The sequence below is a fragment of the Mesocricetus auratus genome, unplaced genomic scaffold (assembly GCF_017639785.1).
Source record: "Mesocricetus auratus isolate SY011 unplaced genomic scaffold, BCM_Maur_2.0 Super-Scaffold_15014, whole genome shotgun sequence".
Lineage (NCBI taxonomy): Eukaryota > Metazoa > Chordata > Mammalia > Rodentia > Cricetidae > Mesocricetus > Mesocricetus auratus.
In genome coordinates, this window is record NW_024429186.1 from 80,918,662 (window position 1) to 80,945,131 (window position 26,470).

A 26,470-nucleotide genomic window follows, 5' to 3' on the forward strand; every position below is an offset into this window, starting at 1 on the left:
GTAGTAATATAAATATGGGTTATGTGTGTTTGTGTTTCCAAACATACATTCTAACTCCAAACTTTCAATTCCACCTTGGTCGGCTTCCTTTTTCCTGACTGGGAATTGGGGACGTAGACAGGATTACTCACAGTGACACTAGTTCACGTTGTGTTATTGTGTTAAGAATGTTTTCCCAGAGTTGGGGTTAGAAAATACTGACAAAGAAATATTTCAGGAGTCAGAATTAGACATAAATTATGCTCTGTGGAGGTGTCTTCTTATTACCAGGGGTCAGGTCAGAGTCTCCAACCTCACATTAAATCTCTGTTTTAGTAGTTATTCAGTTTCAGTCTTGAGAGAATTAGGAGGCCAGCCAATGAAGTATAATAAATCTTACTCAGATTAAACCTCCCATTAACAATTACAGTAGTGCTAGATAAAAGTTAAATAGAAAAGTTGGTTTTGCTTCCATTTCACATTCGTGTTGAAAAGTTCAAAAACTTGTTTTCTAAAATGATTACTACATTTGTCTGTTTGATTAATTTAGAGTCAACACCTTATTTACATGGTTGGGTTTTCAATTTGATAAGAATGGACCAGGAGAAGATAAGCTTTTGTATTTATTTTTTATTTTCAAGTTTAGACATAGGAGCAATTGGCTCTTTATTTTTTAATTTTTATCTATTTTCTTTGTCTCAATTCCCAGCCTCAGAGCCCAACTTGAAGGTGCGGTCCAGGTTAAAACAGAAAGTGGCAGAGAGGAGAAGCAGCCCCTTACTCAGGCGGAAGGATGGAAATGTTGTCACTTCATTCAAGAAGCGAGTGTTTGAGGTGACAGGTAATTGAGGACTGGGTAGTCACACACTAACACTTGCCGGTCGTAGCTATTTTATTTTAAACTTAGAATCAATATGCCTGCTCATTAGTAAAACTGATTTTGATAACTATTTCATGAAAGACAAATTTCTTTGAAAGCTCACAAATAGTTCAGTAACCCTTGTTATGTATTTGCCAGCTGCATAATGCAGGAAATGAAAGGGGGGACCACCTACGTGTCAATCAAGGCACAGCTATGCAACACCAATGCTTGCCTTATTCTTTTTAGAAAGGGGCCAGTCCATTTGGGAAATGCCAACCAGTAGGCTATAACTTTTAATGAAATCTGATCAGAAATGAACAAAGGGAGTTTCAAGAAGAACATGCCCCTCCCCCCTACTCAGACATGAATGTAGGAAATACATCTGGGAAAATGAAACTACGTGAAACACCAAAACCTTGACTTTTCAACAAACTTACAGAACTCATAAATGACTCTATGTGTTTACTAGTGACCTGGGACTCATGGCAGGAGGGGAAATACTGATTTTTATGAAGGGGAAAAGACTGTCATTTTCACTAGTCTCAAATGGAAGCATTCATATTTTTTTAACTGCCTGGTTAGAAGTGGGGTGAACAGGTTAGGAAATTCAACCTGATGTCTTACAAACCTCCTCGTCCCAATTGTACCTGTTTCGAAATTAGAGAAGTCTAAGGATACAAGACCTTAAAGGGTTGGCCACAATAATGCTGGCTACTGCTTCCTAAGGGTAAAGGAACTTGGAGGGCTACACAGAATAAGACCGGCTCCCATTTACTGGGTACCCAGAGCAATGCGCTGAACCTGGACATTTCCTCAGTGCACAGGGGAAAGAGGAAGCTCTACTCTCTCCCTTAGGAACTGTGTAGTAGGTTGGTGTTGCACCCTCCTCATGTTTCTAAAATGATGGGCTTCCTGCCTCTCCTTTAGCCAGAGCAAGTTTAGGGAGGAAAGACACAAATCTGAAAGAGGAGAAATAACTTAGGAACAAACACCAGTACAGCTGAAAACTGACAGACTATTTCAGTTTGTTAAAAGCACCCCAGTCTCTGCTCTACTCACAAAATATTGGTGTTGTTATGTAGAAACAGCATTAGTGATTATATTTTGAAAACATTTTTCCTTGGGAGGTGAGAAAATTTGAAGAAGTATAGGTATTAAAATAAATGATTGTTTATTCTAAGTTTGAAATTACAGATTTTTTTTTCTTAATTCTATGGGATAGAAAGTTGGCCTTTTTCATCTCAGAAAATAGGGTAAAAGGTGCCTGCCCTGTGTGGTTGCCACTTTTGTACACTTCCAGCCTGTGAGCAGGTAACTCGGGTACCTGTTTTGTTTGTTACTTTTTATGTTAAGCTAGTGTTTTCCACCGAGTGTAAATGTATGGGGGGGGATCTGAACCTCAGCATGCCCTTCCCATCTCTCAGAGGATTTCCGTCTAATTTGGATGAGCTCTGCATCTTGACAGTAAAAGTATTTACTGCCCAGTTGGAGGCTCCCACAGTGCCATAGCAGTTATATTGTCATTTCTGCAACTCTCTTCTCTACCTTTTTTTCCCTTATCCTTTACAAGTAAAGAAGTATCTTCTCTTTTTTTCTCTTTCGTCTCTTCATAGTTAATGTGTCAGAGCAAGTAGCCATTTCACATATTTTCAAATTCAAGTATTTTCTGTCTCTCTTCCTCCAGAAGTTGTCTTTTTTAAAAAATTATGAATTGACTCAGTCCTGGGCCCGCTGTGGTCTTCCCTCTCCCATCTTCATTACTCCTGTTTCAGCAGACATTTGTTATTCTTTAAGTACAGTTCCACAGTATTCCTTCTCCTAGGTTTTCCCAGTTTATCTAAAAAGCACTGACTGCTTGCTCTCAGTTACTAACCAGTTTGTTGTGTGGGATCCTGCTACAGTAGTTGATAAGCTGCAGGCACGGAGTTTCTATAAAACAAAACACTAGCATTTTAATATCATAGAAAATAAATTAGATATTTTAAGATGGTAAAGACAGAAGAATGTTTAAGAATATAGTGTTTTAAAAATATAGAAATGAAATATTAGTGAGAAAGCACACCCATCCTGGAAATGTAAGTCAGGAAAAGAAGCACCTTTAAAATGTTTAAGTGCATTTAAAAAATAAAAGCACTTAAAAAAGCAATGTGGCTGTGGTAGTGAATGTCTATAATGCAAGCAGAGAGAGGGGGCTCAGGTGTTTGGGCCAGCCTGGGCTGGGCAGTGTGGCCCTGTTTCAAACTAAAAATATACAAAAGAGAGATGGAAGATACACGATAAAAGGCAATGTTGACAAAACCAGATTAATCAAAAATATATGGACAGAAAAGCTGTGAGCATATGGGAGAGAGCATTTTGTAGTAATGATAATTTGTTCAGAAAGCCAGTGTCAGGACCAGAATTCAATCACCAACTCCCCGTTCCTCCAATTTCCCTGTACTTCAGAGTGAAGCAATGTGCAGAACAGAGTTGAATGTTTAAAGTTATTTTGATGGAGGTCAGGAAAATACTGGTTGGAATCTGCGGGCTACGGATCAATGGGGGGACAGACGGAGGATGACTAGACTTCCAGGTGGGGTGAGTGAGTGAGTGAGTGAGGAGTGAGTGAGTGAGTGAGTGAGTGAATGAGTGAGTGAGTGAGTGAGTGAGGAGTGAGTGAGTGAGTGAGTAAGTAAGTGAGGAGTGAGTGAGTGAGGAGTGAGTGAGTGAGTGAGTGAATGAGTGAGTGAGTGAGGAGTGAGTGAGTGAGTGAATGAGTGAATGAGTGAGGTAAGCAGAAGAGGACTGTGAACAGCTCAGTGTGGGAAGGCGTCCTGTTGTGTGGAGAGTGATGTAGCTCTACTGGGAGCAGAAAGGGCAAGAGTGGGAGTAAACAGAAAAAAATCATTCTATGGGATTCTTCTGGGAAGAATTTCAAAGGGAGTCTTCAGAGATTACTCTAGTGACTCTGAACAGTAAGAGTTTCTGCCATATTTTGAGAGAAGATAGCAAAAGTTAAACTGGAATGGCAGTAGTAAAGGCATCAGTGAGATACAATGAACAAGGAACCGAAAGGCCGAGTATCTCAGGATAACTCTAAGGATGGGGTAAAATACAATCACAGCAGGAAACACTTCATATTAAAAGATGGTGTAATTTATACACATCTATTTGGGGATTAAACACCCAAAATTCTGTCCTAGAGAGATGTGTCAGGGGTTAAGAGGACTTGCTCTTCTAGAACACCCGAGTTTGGTTTCTAACACCCATTTGGAGCAGCTCACAAATGCCTGTAACACCAGCTTGGGGAGGGGGGTATCTGACACTTTGCCCTGGTCTCTCCAAGGACACTCTCTCTCTCTCTCTCTCTCTCTCTCTCTCTCTCTCTCTCTCTCTCTCTCTCTCTCTCTCTCTCTCTCTGTCTCTCTCTCTCTCTCTCTCTCTGTCTCTCTCTCTCTCACTCTCTCTCTGTCTCTCTCTCTCTCTCTCTCTGTCTCTCTCTGTCTCTGTCTCTCTCTGTCTCTCTCTGTCTCTCTCTCTCTCTCTCTCTGTGTGACACACACACGTACACAAATAAGTTTAAAAATCCAGTGTTCCAAAGGAAGTCAGACTAAAAGTTTCGAGAGTTACCCAAGAAATACTATGTAGGTAAAAGCAGTGTGCCTAAAGATTGCATAACACCAAAGCAGAGAGACAGGAAATACAGCGGTAGGTGCACATGCATATGCAGAGACTGATGGGAGAAACAGATGAAATAATGAGCACAGAGGAAGGCTGTGAGTCTGGGGTTGCTTTGTCGCACATGTCAAACCTTAGTGGCATTTGAAAGAAAGGTTGCAGTTGACAGTGGGTAAACCATGGTGGGAGAAACTGAGTTGGCCTTGAGGCACAGCTCTGCTCAAGAACTATCACCATTCTGTCTGATGAGGAGGACAAAGCCGATGAGAGGGACAATCTCAGACTGGAAGGGTGTGGGGTTCTTAGGAATTGATGGGATAAGATCTGGAAGCGGTGAAAAGATAGGGTAAGACTGTGGGTAGGAGTAAGTGTGCTGCCCCTGGAAAGGGGAGAGTTGTGAAATGCCATGGCTCTGGAAAGCTTCGGAAGAATTCAGGTGGTGGGGCACAGTCACGGCACAGAAGGGAAATACGTAGTTGGGAATGAGGTCCGTCCCTCGGTCCCTGAGGAGTGCCAGGCAGCACCACTGAACACAGCAGGCAACACGATGTAGATGAGGCACTCAGAAAATACTCAAAGTGACCGCAGAGGGAGGTAAGGACTAACTAACCTATGCATGATTTCCCAGTGTTCAATGCAATGACTTCTGCAGTTATGTTTCTAGGAATTAGAATTTTCAGTTTTTAATGAGATGTTTTTAAAATACATTAGTTTCTTTACCAGTTGAGTACATATAAGTTTTTAATCTGAAGATTATCAAATAGTCTATATTGTTTTCAAATTTTGCCTCAAGGAATTTCTTGTTAATTGGTATTTAAATATTTATACTACTAAATTTGGCAACTTTTCATCTTCCAGAAATTCAGTGGGGTAAAATTAAAGTCAACTGACATTTTGCAAGGTCAGCAGTGCAATGTGGAGGTTTTTAGTTTTGATTTCTTTTTCTTCAAACAATTTGACTGGCATGTACTATAGTAAGATATACTCTTAGTGCATTAAATAAAGATCAATGTATAGTTCAGCACCAACACCACTTGCCCTGGGTTTCTCTGATGTGTTGACAGCCCATTATGGAAATTTGCTATCTTTATCACTGAGAGCAAGTAAAAGACTATGACTTTCTTACTTCTGTTTTTCACCAATGGCTTCTGTGACCTTTAATAGCTCTGTTTCTTTAATAGAAACTGTGAATGCCGTTTGGCATTCTTGACGAAAACTTTAGAAACATTCTTTTGTGTACTGTTTGTCGTCATGCCTGGCACTACACCTGGCGCTACGTGTCACCATCTCTTGTGTTGCTCATGAAGGTTTGTGTGTTCCACCATGTTTTTCAGAATCTTCAGTCAGTAGCAGCTCTCCAGGGTCCGGGCCCAGTTCGCCAAACAATGGGCCCACTGGGAATGTCCCCGAAAACGAGGCTTCAGCTTTACCTCCCACGCCTCATCCTGAGGTAAGGCCCTCTTCATCTACTTCTGGAAACTGGTTCTCTGATGCAGAGCGTCACTTGAGGCCAGGCCTCTGCTTTCAGACACTGTTGATCTATAAACAGAGCTGTCTTTTTAATGTTTCATATCGATTATAGTTATATATATATATTTGAATAAACTTGATTGCATTTAGAGAAATTTTGATGACCATCCGTGTTGGGAAAATACTGAAACTCAAGGCAACATTACTACTCTCTCAGCCGTGCTTACTCTGTACTGCCTTATGATACACAGATGTGTAATCCTGCCTGGGTACTGGTTTATCTAAGAGTAGCACACCCTAAGTAAGTAAGCAAATCCATGTGAGACTCTCACACTAACTACTAGCAAGGCAGGTTTTAATCATTTGACGTGAAGTATTGTAGAAAACAACTGATGTTTGTATTATGGCTGATGGGATGAGAACTTCATTGAGCAACCATTTATTTAGTGTTTACTGTGTGCCTAGTGGTGTGCATATAAAGATGAATAAAAATTGGAACTCCATTCCTGAAACTTACTTAGTGTGGAAGATTAGTTTGAAATATTATCAGTGACACATACATACTGAGAAGAAAGTGACTGTCAACAAGGGTCAGTTTGTTTTCGTTGTTAGAGTGTGCTGAGGTAGCAACCCGGATAGCCATGTTAATGGAACTATTTTGAACAGACTGACCATAGACTAAAGGCCTAATTTTTTTCTTCTATGCCTCATGGCACCTCCTACTGTGCAGAAAGAGTCACATGCAACTGTTACTTGCCTCCTGCCTTGTGTTTTGCAGAGTGTTGGTACTTTGAGACTAAGAGACAGCAATCAAATCTGTCATTCATTGGGTTTGTACCTGTAGTGTTCCTGCCATTGGGTTATCCACACTGTACCCAAACACTTCTGCCTACAGGGAAAGAACCCAGCGATTTTAAACAGTTGCCTTCAATGACAGAAATGGCCTCCAGTCAAGAGTTCCACAGCTCTGTAATTCCATACACCTCACATGCAATCGCAAACACATATGCACACACACAAACTACAAGACTTTAGAAAACCAGGTGAAAACTAAAATGTGGAAATGGAGGTTGTCGCTGATAAAAGCAAGGGTTCACTTTGACTTTAAAGGCCCCACAGTCTTCACATTGTGCTTTGGTGTCTCCTAAACTCAAAAAGCTCAAGAGAGAAGGGAGGGCCCAGTGCTGGGTGAGGAGTGACTGATGCTCTGCACAAACTCTCACAGCTCCATGCTGGGATCCGAAGAGTTCCTGGTAGCCAAGCTCACTTCACCCCGGCAGCGGCAGATTCTCTGCCTGAAAAGGGTAACCATGAGTGAGTCTGTGTGGTACTACAGCTGAAATAGCAGGCTGGCATGGCTCTTTGACTTAAGGTGGCCCGTATGAGCCAAGCCCCAGACGTGTGACAAAGCAGCCGTGAATCTTCCTCAGATTAGGACACTCTCTTCGAAAACTTCTCCTCTGTTTGCCAGAGAGCATGAGAAGAAAAGATGAAGGTCCCACTGTGAGTGTCTTGGCTACTTGAAGGCTAGCCTCCATTCTGACCTTTGTACTAATCTCTAAGGCTTCCATCAGCTTCCTGTTTCTTTTTGTCTTCTCGCTCTCTACCTCTTTTTCCTCATGCTCCCCAAAATATGATGTGAGGTAGAATAGTCTATGAACACTTGTGATCACACATATAATTGGACTTTCTGGTGTTGAGGTTACACCCTCATAGAGTGGTTTTTCTATAACCCTTTAATTATTTCCAAGAAAAGAACGATTTCATCACCAACAGCATGTAAAGAAGTTTTATATTCCTACTGTTATGTGAATAATGTTATTCTCAGTGACCTCTAAACGCCTAAGGGGTAGGCTCTGATCACTCCTAGGGCTGTTTGTACCCTGGGAAAATGAGAGCCATGGCACTGCATTCAGCTACATGGATAATTCCCCGAGATGCAGTGTTGATGGTTTGGCTCATTAGTAGTGTGCTCACATTTTATTAGATGCAGAGAGAGTTATGAAATTTGTCTGAGCATGTTCAATGAAGGGATGGAGAGGAGTGGGGACAAGCTGTGATATTTGATTACAGTTCAGAGGGAGGACAAAGAAAGTGTGGTTTGAGAGTTACTGGAGAAGACATCCTTAACTTTTCATTACCAACGCATCCATTCATTGCTCTGTTAAAGCAGAATAAAAACCAGGAAGAAATGTTAGTGAAAACAGTTTTCTGTTCTGGCTATTTGGAACCTACTAAATTTTCCAGATTATGTAACCTTAATTTTAAATATCTATTTATGTATGCGTGTGCAGCTGTATACCTTCACAGACACAGAGAGAATTGAGTCTATAAATTAAGGCATTTTGCGTATTTTAGTCCATTTTGTATTCTTCAATCTGTTATCCTCACAAATTGGTTTGGCTATCCTAGGTTTCAGCTAACTGTTGAACGTATTCCATCACTGCCAATCTTTCCTCCCACCCCCACCAGTCAAAAAAGAAAAACAAAACAAAACAGAAGGAAATGTGATTTAATGGAGTTTAAAGGGTAGAGGGATTTCTCCAGGTCAATGGCAGGACATTCACTGCCAATGCTGGCAAGGACAGTTCAAAAGCAAGCAGTGACTTACCTCATAATGAATTAATTGTGTGCGTGAACTATGCTCCAAAAGGCCAGGTGGACAGACCTTCATGCACTGATGGGCAGCCTTTCTGTGGCCCAGAAACAAAAATGCAGCCCTGATGGCTAACACGTGTTTTCTGCTGCAATTAATTCTCAGGACTCTGTAGTGTAATTCATTCTGGATAGGTCAGGAGGCAGCAGAAGCTAGGCAGACTATCAGCAAATTAACATCCTAGCTGTGGTACATTACCACGTAGAGAAACCAGACGCAGGAGTCTGCTATCACTTAGAATTCTCTGTGTGATTTTTACGGTGACTCCCCTAAGACTAACAATAGAATAGACAGGGAAGGATGCTATCACTTAGAATTCCCTGTGTGATTTTTACAGCTACCCTCTAAGATTAATAATAGACCTTGATTTCATAGCAGCAGAAAGTTTGAGATCAAAATTACTCATACTATCAGATGCTAAAACTTTCAGTTGTGTAATTTGTCACTTAAAAATATTCTTCTTTGATCAAATAACACAGGTGGGCTTTCATCTTAAGGGAATATCTCAAATTCACAGTCTGCCTGAGGGTCAAAGTAAGCTGAGGCTAGCCTATGCAACATTGGGAAAACTTGTCACAGTAGGGAAAAAGAAAAAGACAGTTGAGTATATCTCTCAGTGGTACAGTCCTTGCCTAGCATGTAGAAGGCCTTAGACCAACACCAGTCACCAACTTAGAACAATATGCACGGGCATGAATGTCTTTCTGTACTATGGCCTATAAGTAGAAACAATGCCACCTAATTCTTTCAGACCACACATAGATGGATGGGATTCTGTTTGCATTTGCTGCTTAGGAAACTGGAAAAGCCTAGATTTCTTGAGTCTGTTTTTGCTTTCTATCATATAATCAGCAAGTCATAACTGACTTAGATGAAGCAGAGGCAGGAGTTGAGTGAGAATGTACTTAAGATTAGAGCTCAGGGTACCCCAAGGTAGACGTCTAAGTACTGTTTGAAGGCTAGGCTTGGCCATTGCTACGAAACCAACTACTGGTCAAGGTGGCACACTTCTGTTAATCCTCAGATTCCCGATGGAGTAAAAGGTGGCAATAATGGTTCCTGCCGCTTTGTTGAAAGCAATCACTCACTGTTTTGGAGGCAGGTTGTACACTGTGGAATTTGAAAGAAGTTCATTTTTGTTGTTATCATCAGTGTGGACTCTTCATAGGGAAATCTCATTAAGTCGCTTGTCTTCAGGCCAGCAGCTCTCGCTTGAGAATACATCTCCATCTGCTCTGACCACTTCTGATCCATTTCTTCTACTTTTTGCATATTCCCAGTCCCAGAATGCAGACTGTTGGAACTACTCACTTTACTTCTCTGCAAACTTGGTTGGGGATTAAAACCTCAAGCGTTTCTGTTTCCAGCTCCTATCCGAGATGTCTTTAGCCATCTAGTTACTTGGATTGTTAATACTGTGGACCTGTGGTTCAAATATACTTCCGTGGGTATCAGCCCCATGACGCTAGATATTCAGTAGATTTATTTGATAGCTGTCTTAGCAGGAGCCAAGCTGCTGGTTTATTTCTAGTTTAACATTAGTGGCTGTGTCTGCTGTTACTTTTTAAAATGATTTTTCCAGCAAAAACAAATGATTTTTTAAAAATAATTCTAATGATAAGGTTAAATGCTCTGAGATCACCAGAAATGACGTTTGTCTTGCTCCGGGATCGCATGATTCATCTGCCTCTTGTTTTGCAATAGTTGTCATGACATTTGCTTTGCTGTTTCATTTGTGGGTGCCTCAGCGCTGAAACTTGTCCCCTATGACACAATAATCACATGAGCCAATATTGCAAAGCAAGGTATTTAATAGCATATAAATGCAGTTAGAAAGCAGACTCCTGGGCTCTTAGCAGCTCAGCAACCCTTGCTGTTTTTCCAGAGGACCCCAGTTCTGTTTCCAGAATCCGTGTAGAGTGGCACACGACCACTGTAGCCCTGGCTCTGAGCACTGTGGCACCTTCTTCCGGTCTCCTCAGAAGGCATGTGAGCATGCTCACAGAGTCATAAGCAAAATTTAAATCCCAGCTTCCAGTTTTTGCCATGGAGTGCCACTGCTTATTTCAACCACACTGCAAGCAGGCCTCGTGCCCGGGGATGCTTGGCCAATACGGCAGATGCCATGTTTCCTTTGCTGCCTTTTTGTTGGTTTTTGTTTGGTATTTCTTATTTCAGTTTGTTTGTTTTGATTTTCGTTTTGCTTTTACTCTTTGATACCATGTCATGGGAGGGAGAGAGAACGTGACCTTAGGTGGGTTGGGAGATGGGAAGGATCAGGGAGGAGTTGGGGAAGTGGGAGAACAGAGTGTATAAAAAATTAATAAACTGTTACTATCATCCCCCAAATTTTTAATCTTAAAGCTTAGAGAGTTTTGCTTTCTGACAATAATTCTTTTTTTTTAATCACGTAGAACTTGGTATCTCAATTTTCTGAACAATGCATAGAGAAGAAGTGCAATCTTGAAAAATACTGCTAAAGCCATTGGCAAACGTTAAGCCATTAAGGGATCTTTCAAATGTGGCTGTCTTGTTTGTCATCTGCCACTTTAAGTCAAAGTCAGCAGACACAAGTGTGTCTTCCCATAGGCCACCCTGAGAGACATGGATGCTGCCTGAAGAGATCCTCAGAGCCTCTCTGTCTGAAGGACCTGCTTTCTAGGGATGGCAGGTGGCTGTCTGCATCCCTAGCCGGCCGGTGACAGACCTCCAATGTGCAACGCTCATAATAAACATTTTCATTTGACTAGTCCAGATCTCTTCCCTAAGGTCTGTATTTCTTTCAGATTCTCTGGCCTATTGCAGATCATTTTTAATATTCAGTAAACGGAGCATTCTGCATTCACTTTGTCTATGAGCTTATCAAAAGTAAGCAGATATTGCACGTTTGTTTTCACGTCGGAGGTATCAGTAAGAAAGGCGTTCAGTTTTTGCTCCCCTCCTCCCACCCCTCCTTCCTTTCCTCTTTTTCCTCTTCTCCCTTCTGCCATGCTTGCCCCCAGGGCCGTGATGCTTCTGTGGTTTTCCCTGTGCTTTTTCTTACAGAGTGTGTACTTTATATTTTGTGTCCCATGAATTTTAGAGAACACGGGTGGCACAGCGTTGCTTACCTCATTTCGTTCCTTACATTAACCATGTGTTTTTGGATTCAGTAATAGCTTGCGAATGCTTTGAACCACTGTAAAATCCGTGGCACCTGTGCCCAATCGTACTCCTCTACAAGGTGTGCTGAGGGGCGTGGTCATAGCCATCCTGGCAGCTTCGAGCAAGATAGTCTGGAAGCTCCCATTTCCTGGAGAGGAGTTCCTGGGTTCACGATGTGTTCTGGCTATGGTTTACACTTCTGAATTGTGGACAGAAGTACTCATCATTACACCCCCTACATCCAGAGCATCAATAATAACCTCTCTCACTTCTCTCTGTCCTATCGAGGGAGAGACTTGATTCCAATTCTTTAAGCCAAGTTTCCTAATGTCAGTGGGTGAATAAAGTCGCCTCTGAGGGGCATATAGTTCTCAGTGTATGTGTACTTTGTTCATCTATAAGACCTTCCAGTTGACATTATAGTGGGGAAGGGAGTTAAACACAGTTCTGAAAGGTCTTACTAAAATGTGAACATGCCCCAGCAGCGCCCGGCTTATCCTATGATGTCTCCCCAGTGAATTACCAAGTACCACTGAGAGCCTGGGTCACATGACCGTCCTGTGTGCCGTTCAGATGTTCCAATTTTAATGTAGCAACAGTGATTCTCATCACTGATGCTGGTTTTCCTTCCTCTTAGCGACTGACTGCCCTGTGGACCAGAGGTGCAGGGCTTCACTGCCTGCCCACACTCAGCACTCCAGAGCTGATCAGCAGTGGTTTCTAAAAGGTTACATGATAGCTGTACATTTAATGCTTCCACTTCATTTCACTACGCTGTGAACCTCCAGATGTAGAAATGGCTTACGCTAAGGGCATCTGGCCAATGCTCTAAGTTGTGACCTGTTGACATCTCCATAATATAACAACAAGAATGGGACCGAGATATTTCAAAATCGTTTTCTAGAAAAGTACCGTGTTTTCCTGTGAATCTATGCGCAGTTATCACCATGGTGAGATGGGGAGCACCTCAGCCTGTGGGAGCACGGGTCAGGTCAGTGCTGAGGGCAGGAGCACACCAGCCTGTGGGAGCACGGGTCAGTGCAGAAATGGGGAGCACACCAGCCAGTGGGAGCATGGGTCAGTGCTGAGGGGGAGGAGCACACCAGCCTGTGGGAGCACGGGTCAGTGATGAGGGGGAGGAGCACACCAGCCAGTGGGAGCACGGGTCAGTGCAGAGATGGGGAGCACACCAGCCAGTGGGAGCACGGGTCAGTGCAGAGATGGGGAGCACACCAGCCAGTGGGAGCACGGGTCAGTGCAGAGATGGGGAGCACACCAGCCAGTGGGAGCACGGGTCAGTGCTGAGGGGGAGGAGCACCCCAGCCTGTGGGAGCACAGGTCAGGTCAGTACTGAGGTGAGGAGCACACCAGCCTGTGGGAGCACAGGTGAGGATCCCTCATTGTCTAGGTAGATGGCACTGCACCAGCTTCTGAACTTAGCAGTACAGAATATACTTCCAAATCTTACTAAGACACATTGACCCAGAACTGATAGACAGTTCCTGTCAAAAACCTAGCTGGGGAAAGCTGTGCTCAAAAAGACGATTTGAAGGAAACAGTTGTCTGGTTCTACGAGGTATGATTTGAAACACTGAAACTCCCCTAAACTCTGTGCATAGCGCCCTATTTACAGCCAAGAGGACAAGCAGGGACCATGCCCTGCATGATGCTCCTGTCTGTGAGAAGGACCAACTGCATCCACAGACGTGGGGGCAGACACTGGTCCTTGAATTCTCAAGAACCTTGGGCAATGTCCGCTGCAGTTTGCAGCCCCTCCTGCTTGTAAGCTGCTGGGGTTGTCTTCTTAAGAAGCCTCACATCTCTCCTTTGCCACTCTTCATAACCCTGGGGCCTTTCTCAAACGTGGTACCAATCCTGCTTGTTTCTCTTGCCTCCACTGGGGGTGGGTGGCAGTCACAGAGCTGGCCACATCTCTTCACTCGCTTCCTCAGATTCCTTTCTCCAGCTGTGAGGTAGTTTGGGGGTATGAGCGAGGAAGGTGTTCATCTGCAGGGCTTGGTACTTGAAAGATACTGAAAGTTAATACAGCACCATTAGAGTCACGATCCCAGTGAAGAATTATCAACAAATCCCTTCCCTCAGCCAAAGCTGGCATGAGCTGCCCGCCATCGCCACACCTGAAAAGAAATCAGTGTTCACCTGAGTGTGTAGTCTTCTTTCTTGTAATGGGGTGAGAAGGTATGCAGAAGTCATCCCAGTTGGAGAGATAACCTCATGTCTGAGGACTGTGGGTTTCCTCTCACAGCTTCTATCTCATCACAAGTTTGAATGGTAATTCTTAGTTAAAGTTCCTATTTCTCCACATTTTTTTCTTTTCTGAGAGTGTGGATGGGTGGGCTATTCCTTTATTTTAAAAGAGTGTAAGCTGCCAGCAAGTTAATAGAACATTTTTACTTCTTTGTATATTTTGTGGTCCATGCATATATTATATGCTAAAACTGATTTCAAAGTTCATTTTATAAACCAAATAGTCACATGCTAGCTTACTTTGAGAAAAAATGTGACTATTACTGAAAGCTTCTAAAATAAAATAATAATCTCTCTCATACATTGTAATTTAAAAACCTTTCCCAATAATCTTCATGCTTTGGGGATTTAGGCATCTTTAGTTTTACCGTATAAACTAAATGGAGCATTAATAGTTCAACATAACACAATTTTCATGCATGAATAACTGACATGTTCTTTTAAGAAGAAACACGGCCTGAGTTAGAGATCCGGGCTGCAGTGGGAACCCCATGCTAAGCTTCTGCTTGTGTTATGTTAGGGCTGAGACTCATCTCCAAACAGTCGTGATGGAGATAACGTTCTGGAACAACATCCTGTGTTTTGGTGGCATCACTCTTCAGTGACATTCTGAGGTTACATTGTATTAGCACATGCTATTTTCCCCTGCTAATTGATATCCCAGGTTTGTCCTGTGGAAAATCTACAGCTCCCCCAAACATGCTTGACAAGTTATTATATTTACTTTAGTCAAAGCCCGTGTGTGCAATATCCCTCTTGGAGGTGGTCTATTATTGGAGTCCCATATGCTTTTTGTTTGGGAAGAAAGCAGTCACTGTGTCACACTGTTACATGGAGTATTCTTTTTCAGGATGTTGTGCCCTTGGGAACCATATCAGGCCAGAGTTCCCTCGTCTAATAAGACCTTTGTAACTCTTATTGTACCAAAGCTCTGGGAGGGGAGCAAGAGTTAAACAGAAAATGTGTTTTGGGCAACCATATCAAACCACATGTGGGAGCACACATCTCTTAGTGTTGGATTAAAAAAGCATTAGCTGTAAAAAGTACTGACATGCAAAACTGTTGAGTGTATTTCAGTATAGATGCATATTATTGTCAAGTGGAGAACCTGTGACATTTTAGATTTAGTTCTGAAAGTATATGATGTGAAATAGCATCACCCATAGTTTATTGATAATCTTAAATTAAAATGTGATTAATATAGAAGCCTTCTGGTGTTGCTTGATATCCTGTAACTTTGCTTTCAATACAATGACATACACGATGGTCAAAGCCATGACTATTTTTTGAGGTTTTTTTTTTACTGCTTGTTGTGTGAGAAGGTTTACAAATGTGTGCCAGTCACCAACTGTGATTCTTGTATTTTTCTTGATACATGACAAACATTTAATTATATTCCACAAAGCCAGATTTTCAAAGGAATTTTCACTATGAAAATAGAAATTCTTTTACCATATTTTATAACTTTCTGATTTAAAAAATTCATTGAATTCTATACTATAGTGCTTATATATAGAAACAAATAGTAAGTACTTGAGTCTTTCCTCATTATGGTAACACGGAAACAGCTTCATGAAATGTGCACATTTACCAAGACAATTGATGAATTCACAATATTTTAAGAATCTCCTTTTCTCGTTTCTTTCAACAGCACCTGGTTCCACAGCAACGCATCCTACTTCATGAAGACTCAATGAACCTGCTCAGTCTCTACACCTCCCCCTCCCTGCCCAATATCACACTTGGACTTCCAGCCATGCCCTCAGCACTCAATGTGAGTCATGGTGCCTCAGCCTAAACCAGCCCTAGTCATGTCACGCATTACACATGAACTCATGTTTATTTCCTGCATATTCAGACTGGCGAACCTTGTTAGAAACAGCATCCCCCACATGATTTGCTATTTGCTGCTTTGTTTAAAGGTACTCGGTTTAGTTTCAAATCACAGGATTGGTTCACACAATCATTTACAAACAACGCACTTGGGTAATGATTTCTAAAGTAAAAATATGTAGTAGTCTCCACATGCACAGTTTTGTGACTGCAACATCCCTCCTGTAAAGGGGAGATTACAGTCCACATTTACAGACAGGAAGCTGCGTGCAGGGATTTGCTCAAGATTACAGACCTGGGAAGTGAGTAGCAGATCCAAGCATCCCCCAGGCCAGAGCTGAGCATTCCACCTACCCATCACAGCAACACAATTGTAGAATTGATTCTGTGAGTGACTTCATTTGGGACAGTCACTGATTCCGTGGTGAAGGGCACATATCTGGAAAAGACCCCAAGAACAACATTTGTTTATTCTCAGGAGGCTTCAAGAGAATTCCTTAGTTTGAAAATATTGACAGCTGTAATAGGATCTTCAGGAGGACAATTGTCCTAGTATAACAGGGGATATAAATAATGATGTTATACACATTTTCTAGAATAACGTGCATGTTACTTGTTACAAAATATTTATCAGTTTTACATGGGATAATTCGTTGCAGATGTTAGTGGATTGAACTGCACATACATAGACATCAGATGTAGATACTAAAGGTGAAAGCTGTCCCTCTCCTTGTCACCAGTGTTAGCACTCATGGTGTCCTCTTCTCCTTAGTTCAGTATGTCAGAGTCACATGTGGCTTTGGGATCGACATTTTTATTAGACTTAAAATTTTATTCCACCTGGAGTATTAGTAGGATATAATATCATCCTCTATGACCATATTCCATTTGTGAAGTAAAGGAAAACATAGGCTATGACCTAAGAATTACAGAGCAAAGCATGAAAATCCTGAGTCGGGTACACTCTTGAAATTCCAAAGATGAGTCAACAATGGGTTCTAATGCGATGTAAAATGGAAGTAGAAATGAAACTATAAATAAGACATGGGAATCTTTAAATGATCATTTACTAAAAGTATTTTTCCTTTGTCATTTATATTAACGATATATATGTAAGTACCAACCCCCACACTTTAATGATGCCTCCATTTTGAATCCTCCATTTCCTATACTCTCAGTCACTACCTCTTGCTAGTTCACACATGCTCCACCCTTTCCCCAAAGGACAGGGCCTCACAGCAGACTGTTTTATGTTTCAATGGCAATACCATTGGTGCCATTGGGTGAGAAAAATAGTGCGATTTGGATTAGTTTCATTTTTCTTTGCTTCTGTTTTTGTGTGCATGAGGACTTCCCAAATTCTCCATCACAGTATTTCTTCAGCAGAAGGGTCCCCAATATTCCCTTCTCAAACTGCATAGTGGGAGACTTTAAGGAAAGAGGCTGTGTCAGGCATCACTTGTATATTAAACATTGGATTGAACCACTCTGTGACTCAGGCAAACCATTTACTTCTGTGTCCTTCAATTTCTCCATCACTGAAAATTGTTTTGCCTCCCTGGTGCACAGCAATTTTGAAAGATGAAACGTAAGTTTTGAAAAGAAACATGCCTTGTAATTTTGAGGTATTAGACTTCTGCTTTTGTAATACCAAAATGACCACCATTCATTAAATTTTTTGAATAGGATAATTCATTATTGCTCTTGATGATGTAACTATTATTGATTCATTACTGTGTTACCATACCTTTCAAGTTCTTAATAACACTTTTATTTGATATCTTATTTCACTTGTAGTTTACTTTATTATACAAAAGTATCTGGGTTGTCATTTTTAATATTCAGAGATGTAGGGGTCTGTTATGAATTAATAGAAAATATGTATTTAAATAAAATTCTTGTCTATTTGTACCAGCTTTCACAGAGTGAGAGAATTTTATTTTAAACTTAAATATTTGAAACTTACAGCTTTGTGCAAAATTACAGGACATATTGTGAGAGTGTATATTTTGTGTTTTTCTTGAAAGTGTAGAATTATAGACAGCCTTATCTCCATCCATATGTAGCTTTTATTTTGAATAAGTGTTAACTTTCCTACATACCTTTTACTTAAGCAGTGCATTTTAAAATATTGTCAGTTTCCCACTTATGAATCCTGACATTCATTTGATGTTTTGTTAAGCTAGTGCATAAAAATTGCATGTATTTATGGTTTGCAACATGATGTTTTGATCTGTATAATGCAATGAGTTAAGCTAAGTAATGTATGCGTTTTCTTCCCATACTTTTTGGGGAGGACACTTAGCACCTTGCTAAGAAATTTTGAAGTATATCTTGTTATTTATGCAGGCATCATCACCAGGTTATACAACAAACCATTTAAACTTGTTTTCCCTGTGTACCTGAAAGTTTATGTTTACTCTCATTTTTAATATTTAACACAAATTTCCCTTAAGCTCAGTATAGTTTGCTAAATTGCTAAATTATTTCCAGTGTCTCCCATGCATATTTTGTTAATTCTTTTAGTGTAAATGATGCAGCATTATGTATTTTTCTCATCATGTACATTGGGCATAAGAAAGTCACCTGATGACTAGAGTCCTGGTATGGCCAGGACTGAGGAGGATTAACTTGCCGCCTCTTTCTTGACACAGGCTTCTAACTCATTCAAAGAAAAGCAGAAGTCTGAAACACAGATGCTCAGGCAAGGCGTGTCTCTGTCTGGCCAGTATGGCGGTGGCATTGCCGCATCCTCCACCCATGCTCATGCGGCCATGGAGGGAAAGCCCAGCAGCAGCCACCAGGCGCTCCTGCAGCACCTGCTCTTGAAGGAACAAATGCGACAGCAAAAGCTTCTTGTGGCGGGTAATTAATGATGACATCGCTCTCAGGTCCTGTTAGGATTATTATCAGAGATCCCGTGTCACATGTCTTCAGCTCAAAACTGTAATGATGATTCCGGTTGCCTTACAAGTGACAAACGCTTGGCACTGTGGGAGGAACTATGCCGCTGCTCGGCTGGGTGGAGCTAGGAAAGAACCTGAGGGCATAACTAACTATATGGCTGGAGACGCTTCTGCTGCTCAGACACGAGCCTGGCCAAGGCCTTACACTTGTGTCCCGCAGCACCCAAGCCGCCCTTCTTTGGTTGTCTGGCAGATGCTTCTTTCTTCTCTTAAAATTGTCTGACAGTGCATCTTTGTTTGCTTATAAATGTGCAGACCTACTCTCACACGCATTTTGTTTTTCAGGTGGAGTTCCCTTACACCCTCAGTCTCCTTTGGCAACAAAAGAAAGAATTTCACCAGGTATTAGAGGTACCCACAAATTGCCCCGTCACCGACCCCTGAATCGAACCCAGTCTGCGCCTTTGCCTCAGAGCACACTGGCTCAGCTGGTCATCCAGCAGCAACACCAGCAGTTCCTGGAGAAGCAGAAACAGTACCAGCAGCAGATCCACGTGAACAAAGTAAGGCGCCAAGCAAAGTTAAACGTTAAAAGCGCTGGTTTCCAGGTCAGGGTTCTCTTTGCTGTGATTTGCTGGGAATGAGAAGGGGATGTTGGTGTTACAAAGAAAGCAGAGACTACCATCCTTGTGCAGACAACTGGGGTGAAGGACAGGATCACAATATCACAGTTCTTGCCTTTTTTTTTATCTTCATAGGGACAGTTAAAGTAAAACTGAGATCATGGGTTGGCAATATGATTTCTGATTGAGAAGGTTTTTGAAGTCACAGGGACATAAGTCCTGTGTGTATGAAACTTCATTTGTGATGTGTGTTGTGATTTGTATGTGTGTGGGTTGACAAGTCAGAAAGGTTACTCAGAAAGGCAGGACAATGTAAGCCAAGGTGGTATTCCTTGGCAACATGTTTCCATCTAGGTTGTGTTTATTTTTCTATATGCCTACTTAATTTGAAAACACATTTGAAACAGTTTCAGCAAAACTTCTGGTAATTTCTTCCAAGCACCCTGGTTTGGGCTGAAACAATCATGGTCTTTAACACTGAACCAAACACAAAGAAACAGTGACTGCAGTGAAATCATATCTGATAGCACATCGTGGAAATCCTTAGGACATAAGCCCTGTCTCGCCACTGTACTCTGTGACACACATGCGTTTCCTACAGGCATTATTGTTTAATGATAGTAGGTAGACAGCTAAGCTTAGTAAATGCTTTATTGCAGTGCGAAACACAAGGATGACAAAATGAGCCCTGGTGGGTAAGATGGCATCGTTGTCCTCTACATCTTCCTTCTGCCCCCCCCCACCTCCCCCGCTGCAGGCTACTCCAAAGATTGTCTCTTCTTCTTAACCTTCTGCTCAGGGAGGGAGTCATGAAAGGAGATAGTACTGAAGTGTCCTGAGCAGTACTGAGCAATACTAAACACAAGTTTGTCCAGCCTAGCCCCTTGCTGTTTGAAGAGCATGTACTATGAGTGGGTTGAGGCATTAAGGGGGACTTGTGCTCTTCCAAAACCTCTTTCAGTAGAGCTTTTAGACCAGTGGTTCTGAACCTGTGTGTTGCAACCCCGAAGGGGGTTGCATGACCCTTTCACAGGGGTCTTCTAAGACCATTAGAAAACAAAATTACTGTTATGAAGTAGTAACAAAATGATTTTATGGTTGGAGTCACCACAACAAGAGGAACTGTATTAAAGGATCACAACATTAGAGAAGCTGTGAACCACTACTGTAGATGTTTTCTAAGTCATTAGATTGCCACGGTGTTTCTTTAGTTGGCTAACTTCATTTCTATCACAGCAGTTTCTTCTGGAAGGAGTGAACTCCTTTACCTGTCTGTTTCATTTTCATTAGCTTAGTTGCACAAGGTTACTCTTTAGTAGTAGAGTGAGGTTCATTTGTTTTGTGGTGTCCCAGAACAACTTAAAGTGACTACATGTTCTTTTTAAAACATGCCCCTTGCAAGAAATTTATAGTGCTGGAAGAGTGGGAATCCTATGATGGTCTCATGATCTTTGACTTAACCTTAGGGACTATGCTAACACTTTTCCAGCACTCGTTTTCACATTTATCAAAGTGCATTATGCTGCTGATAAATTGCGTAAGCATGCCTCTTTGGTAGCACATGTGTTATATGAATACCTTTAGAATGTTTGGAAATTCCCCTTTTTCCTGACCTAGAGTTGTCAGTATTTCAGATGGGATGCTAATGCAATATTCTCTTTGTTATCACACTAGAGACTTGACAGGCAGATGCTAAGCTTGGTCTCAGAACCAAAACGAAGATGAGAAGCAGGCATTTGCATTCAAGCAATGGGCAAGGCAAATCTTATCAGCAGTCCTTCCGATATGGGGCTGATTCCTTGGAATCTGTTAAGAATTCTCGCCCAAATTAGAAACAAACCTTTAGTCTGAGGCAGACGTTTATACAGTGGTTTAGTTATTAAATCTTGTCCTAATTAAGGAAAATGAAGGCCTGGGAACTTCAAAGTGCATGCTGACCTCTGTGAGTTAGCTCCGCTCAGCTCAGGCGTTTGGATTACTAGAGCAGGTCTCCAGTTGGCTCTTCTCCAAATATATATTCCATATGTTTAGTCAAGTGGTATATGCACATTGGATGTTCTCAAGATTGTGAAAATATCTTAGCTTTCCTCAATTGTCTAATGAAATGGAGAAGAATCATATTAAAGAGAATATTGAGCCTGTGTTGTATTTTTAAGTGTTTCCAATAGAACCATCAAGACATGAATTGCTACTGTTCACCCTTCCACCAAGGTGATGAGGATATTTACTCTCTGTTGGGTTAGAGCCATGACGCAGATGCCAAGAGTTAACTAGTTTCTGCATAATAATATATTTGTGTTTGTTCTGCCCATTTCCTTAGAATAATTATTGGTAAGAACAAACCACAGAACTTTCTGTCATTTTCTGTTATCATGGATGAACCTTGCTGTAATCAAATCCAACTGGAGCAAATAGTTGGCATCATAAAGTCACAGTCCTTGTTCAGGAAATAAGCATATGTGAAAATGTAGGTGTGCAAATGCATGCTTAAAATATATTTTCCTTTAAGTCTCTTAGCATTGTAGAGTGCTTTTCCCCCTTGAAGACTTGGAGAAAAATATGAAATAAGAACATAGTTAAAAATAAAGTCATCATAACTCTCAAGATGATCCACTTAAATGTGATTGCCATCACATATGATGACCTGAGTTTGATCCTAGTATCCACATGGTAGAAGCAGAGAACAGACTCTTTCAAGTTGTCCCATGTTTTCCATATGTATGATATATATGTGCATACCCACACCCTTACATGTAAACATAAATAAAAATAAATAAATACATAAATTAGTGTAATAAATACTTTTAAAATAAGGCTATTTCTAAACCAGTATCTGGTTACATAGTTGGCCTTCAATGATATAGTTGAATTTCCTATAATCCCAGGAAAATTTATGTATTTGATACAATGTTTTTCACTGAATTTTAAAGAATTTACGAAACATATAATACAAGTGTTACTAATCACACCCTGACAATTTAGCAACCTGTTGTCTCTATTTCAACACCATTCACATGGGGTCTTTGTGCCTCCAAAGATTATTTGCCTCTTATAATTATGTTATAAATGCTTAAGAGGTGAGCAGAAATACAGTATTTTTATTGCAATGTCTGAAAGCAAATAATGGGGTATTTTGAAAGGAAGGACAGATCTGGGTCACAAAGGGCTCTTGGTTTTTCTTTCCTACTGCCTCTGTGATAAATATTTTACTCATTCCTATGGCTGGGTACCAGCCAACACATTTTTAAAAACATGCATAATTCAAGAGATGATATCTTATGTGTGTCAAGGTTCAGTCTAGATATAAGTACGTATTATTTATTTCCATGATATTTAGGCATTGTGACATGAGTAATATTTTCTCATAATAAAAATTTGTCTCTATGACAAGATCAGTGGGTTGAAGGCCAAAACAGATGTTCTGTGTTGGCTTATTAAAACAGGTAGATGTACTATTGTGATATGCAGGGCAAAGTACAGCTCTGACCAACTCCAAAGCTGAGCAAATAGGGAGTTTTTTCACCATTTTTGAAGAGACTTTGATGCTCAATTCAAGTAGTATATGTTTCATTAATTGCTTTTAATGTAATTGTATGAATCAATGTTACATATCTTCCATAGTCCCTAATGATTTAAAACAATTCCCTGTCCCCAGTCATTTATGCTCAGAAACCCAAGAGTATATCTTTCATGTCAGTAGTCACATGCAAACACAGCACATGTGTATTACCTTCCTGAATTGACTGCTAATATAGGATTACTGCTTGTACTATTGGAAACAGCATGTACTCTGCCCAAGCTATTTTGAAAATCAGCAATCCTGTAGACATCTATATCTTAAAACTTCACTGTTTATCAACTTCACATGTTCATAGTTCATAGTTCACATGCAGGAACAACTCTATACTTCACATCAGGTTTATTATAATAAGTATAATCCTATCTATGATTTACTTATGAGATTTCATTTTGAAGCACAATTAAAGACCTGTAGCCATCTCAGCTCTGTTTCTGAACCTCCTTATCTTATTGTACTTCTCTGTTTTTTTCCTGTGGCCTGTATCTCCCTAATGTCTGCTCTCCAAATGTAACACTTAAATAACACCAGCCCCCTTTTACACCCAGTATCTACTATTAACTAAGTTCTCCACCCCGGAGTCCTTGTATGCATTATCCCATGAACTTTAACAACTTGCTTTACAAAACCAGCAAGAATGTTCATTTTTCAGGGATTTCATCGAGTTGAGCAAGTTGACAGTGCTTCCTGTCCACAGAGCTGGGGTCTGTTCTCAACTGTCCTGTCAGTGATTTCAGTCATGTTCTTGTCAATAAGTAAGCAGGCAAGGGGCTCTTCCTGCCTTATGTCACAAAGCTGTGGGACTCCCATGTAAAAAAACAAAGCAGAAAAGTACTTTTAAAAGCAAAGTCTCCCTACGATTTCACATTGCTTTTGATTGCCAGGATAGAAGCCCTATTCCCCCACACTGCTCCCATCTCCTATGCATTGCTTTCCATCCAGGTACTCACTCGCTTGGCGGTCCTCATAGGTGGCCTTGGCAGCGGGACTCTCGGATGTCTTGATGAGGCAAAGCTTGGAAATGGGTCACTGTACATGTGCGTGTGATGCAGAGCCTAGTTGCAGACAGGTCACATGGTGCTTCCTTCTTGCATGCCGCCACCTGGCCGTGTTTTATGCTGGACAGACCATCTTCTCCCGGGAGTTCTCAGCAAGCCCAAAGCTAAAAGTTTACTGACTTCATCATGTTCTGTTGAGATGCAAATGTTGGCCTCTCTTCTATGGGTGGTTAGAAAATGCCTTGTTTTACGTCTTAAAAACCTGATGAGTAGAAACTTGAACAGTGCTTTCATTTAGGAAAGTAACCATTATTCTTGTCACGATTCATTTCTCTCCATCCATCTGACAGCTTGTTTCCATGCAGAGTCTTTTAATCACCAATTTAGGATTACATTTTGCCCATTAGATGGATAGCATCTTCAAAAACTTTAGCACACATTGAAAGCAGTTTTTATTACAGTAAAAAGCCCCCTCGATTATTTATCTATGCATTGAGGTTTATAAGGTTTATAAAAGAAGCTTTGACTGTTCTGTTAAATAGATTCAGTTTTGACATGATTAGGCTAATATAAATAGATCCTTGTATGTGTGTAGCGTGCTTTAAAAAATCCACTTCTGCTACAAAACCAGCTTGCATCACCATGGAAAATTTATATAAAAGCATTTCACTATATAATTACAACTTGATAGTTTATAATATACAGAAAATTGCTTGTTGCTTTATTATTAGATATGATGAAATCTTGTGTTTGGAAATGAAACTAAATGACCATTCTAGTGGATTAGATTTCATAAACAAGTCCAGTGTTGCTTTCATAGCTACAGCATCTAGGGGGAGGGATCTCAACCTTTATTTTCCAATCTACACATTAATCTACTCAGAGGCACTTTTATTGAATAAAAAAATAGCTAAATAATACTATGAGGTAAGCGACCAGGACAAGAAAATTGTCTGGGGAGAGAAGCCGGGTAAATAGTGTGGCTGATGTGGATTCCAGGCAGTTCAAAAAGGGAGCAGTGCTAATAATTTGGTTGCTTCTCAGCTTTGACAAATAGTTTCATTTGACAGACTGAAATAATTAAGTCTGGATAAGGAATTTTTAATATAGCTTAAGTGATCTATAGAACTGAAAAGCACAAATGTACTGCAGTTTCTTTCTTAGGGGTTTGAGTAACTTTTAATATCACAATTTTAGTTCAATTTTTTTCTGTATTCCTCAGCTCTTTCTATAAATGTTTGTTCAAACCTAGAGGGGTCATAGGATCATTAATTGTCATCTGTTCTAGACTGTTCTGTTTTCCCTAGAATGAGTCTCACCTGGATCTGCAATCCCACAACCTGGGTTTCCCATCACCCTCTTACTATTAATTATATATCCAGCCACAAAACCTCAATTTTGCAAAGCTAGTGCTAGCAAAGAAGAACTAATGATGCCTCACAAAGATTTAGCCCGTTTACAACTATTATGGTAAAAATGCAAATAAAAACAAAGTGTACTCTTTTCCTTGACTGTCGCATAGACCATGTCCCATATAAACTGTTAATTACAACCAAAGACAGTTATGTGGAAGACAGAACCAACAGAGACTACAAAACTGAGGCCAATTAATAGTCCCTCTGAGAGGCATTTCTGAAGTGTCATGTAATTATTTGTTAGTTCTGCATCTTTGGTCAGAGTATTCAGTATTGTGTCTGATCATTCCTTAATCAACAATTTTCAAGGCTTAGAAGGAAGTAGGGAGTGAGAGGATAGTCATGACAGAGCTTTATAAACATGGCAGTCCCTGTAAAAACCACAGCACATGTAGACATGGCCATCCCTGTGCAAGAGCACAGTGTGTGTAAACAAAGCTGTCCCTGTGCAAACCACAGAGTGTATAAACATGGCAGTCCCTGTGCAAACCACAGAGTGTATAAACATGGCAGTCCCTGTGCAAACCACAGTGTGTATAAACATGGCCATCCCTGTGCAAAACCACAGTGTGTGTAAACAGGGCCGTCCCTGTGCAAACCACAGTGTGTGTAAACATGGCCGTCCCTGTGCAAACCACAGAGTGTATAAACACGGCCGTCCCTGTACATAGTATATATAAACACAGCAGTCCCTGTGCAAACCACAGTGTGTATAAACATGGCCGTCCCTGTACAAGAGCACAGTGTGTATACACATGGCAGTCCCTGTGAAAAGCCATTGTGTATAAACATGGCTGTCCCTGTGTAATCCACAGAATGCATGCTCCTAGACAGCATTCTAGCTCTGTTTTCCTTCTTAGGTCAATAAAATGGCTGTCTGAAAGTAGTAGAATGTTTCTACCACACATATTATATACCATTTGCCTTAATATTCATCTTTCTGTAAGCCAAACCACCACACTCTGCTCCGGCTCCCTCGTGAAACAGGCTTTGTTTTCTCTTTGGAACAATAGTGATCAAACTTTCTATTGAAGTGTAATTTGCACACAGTGAAGCATATTTCTTTTGCAACACAGTTCAAT

General features: G+C 40.9%; 1 protein-coding gene across 25 annotated transcripts in view; it reads left to right on the plus strand.

Annotated features, from left to right (window-relative positions):
* The window catches only part of Hdac9 (histone deacetylase 9), an 888,277-nt gene that overhangs the window by 509,992 nt on the left and 351,815 nt on the right, over window positions 1–26,470 (plus strand). For 17 of the 25 annotated variants that reach the window (XM_040743251.1, XM_040743249.1, XM_040743250.1 and 14 more), the window contains 5 exons: window positions 689–820; window positions 5,833–5,948; window positions 15,688–15,810; window positions 18,524–18,734; window positions 19,121–19,338. In XM_040743251.1, the coding sequence (XP_040599185.1) occupies window positions 689–820; window positions 5,833–5,948; window positions 15,688–15,810; window positions 18,524–18,734; window positions 19,121–19,338 (800 nt within the window). The remainder of the gene's footprint in view (window positions 1–688; window positions 821–5,832; window positions 5,949–15,687; window positions 15,811–18,523; window positions 18,735–19,120; window positions 19,339–26,470) is intronic. The other 8 variants (XM_040743260.1, XM_040743259.1, XM_040743261.1 and 5 more) reach the window with 1 other exon arrangement.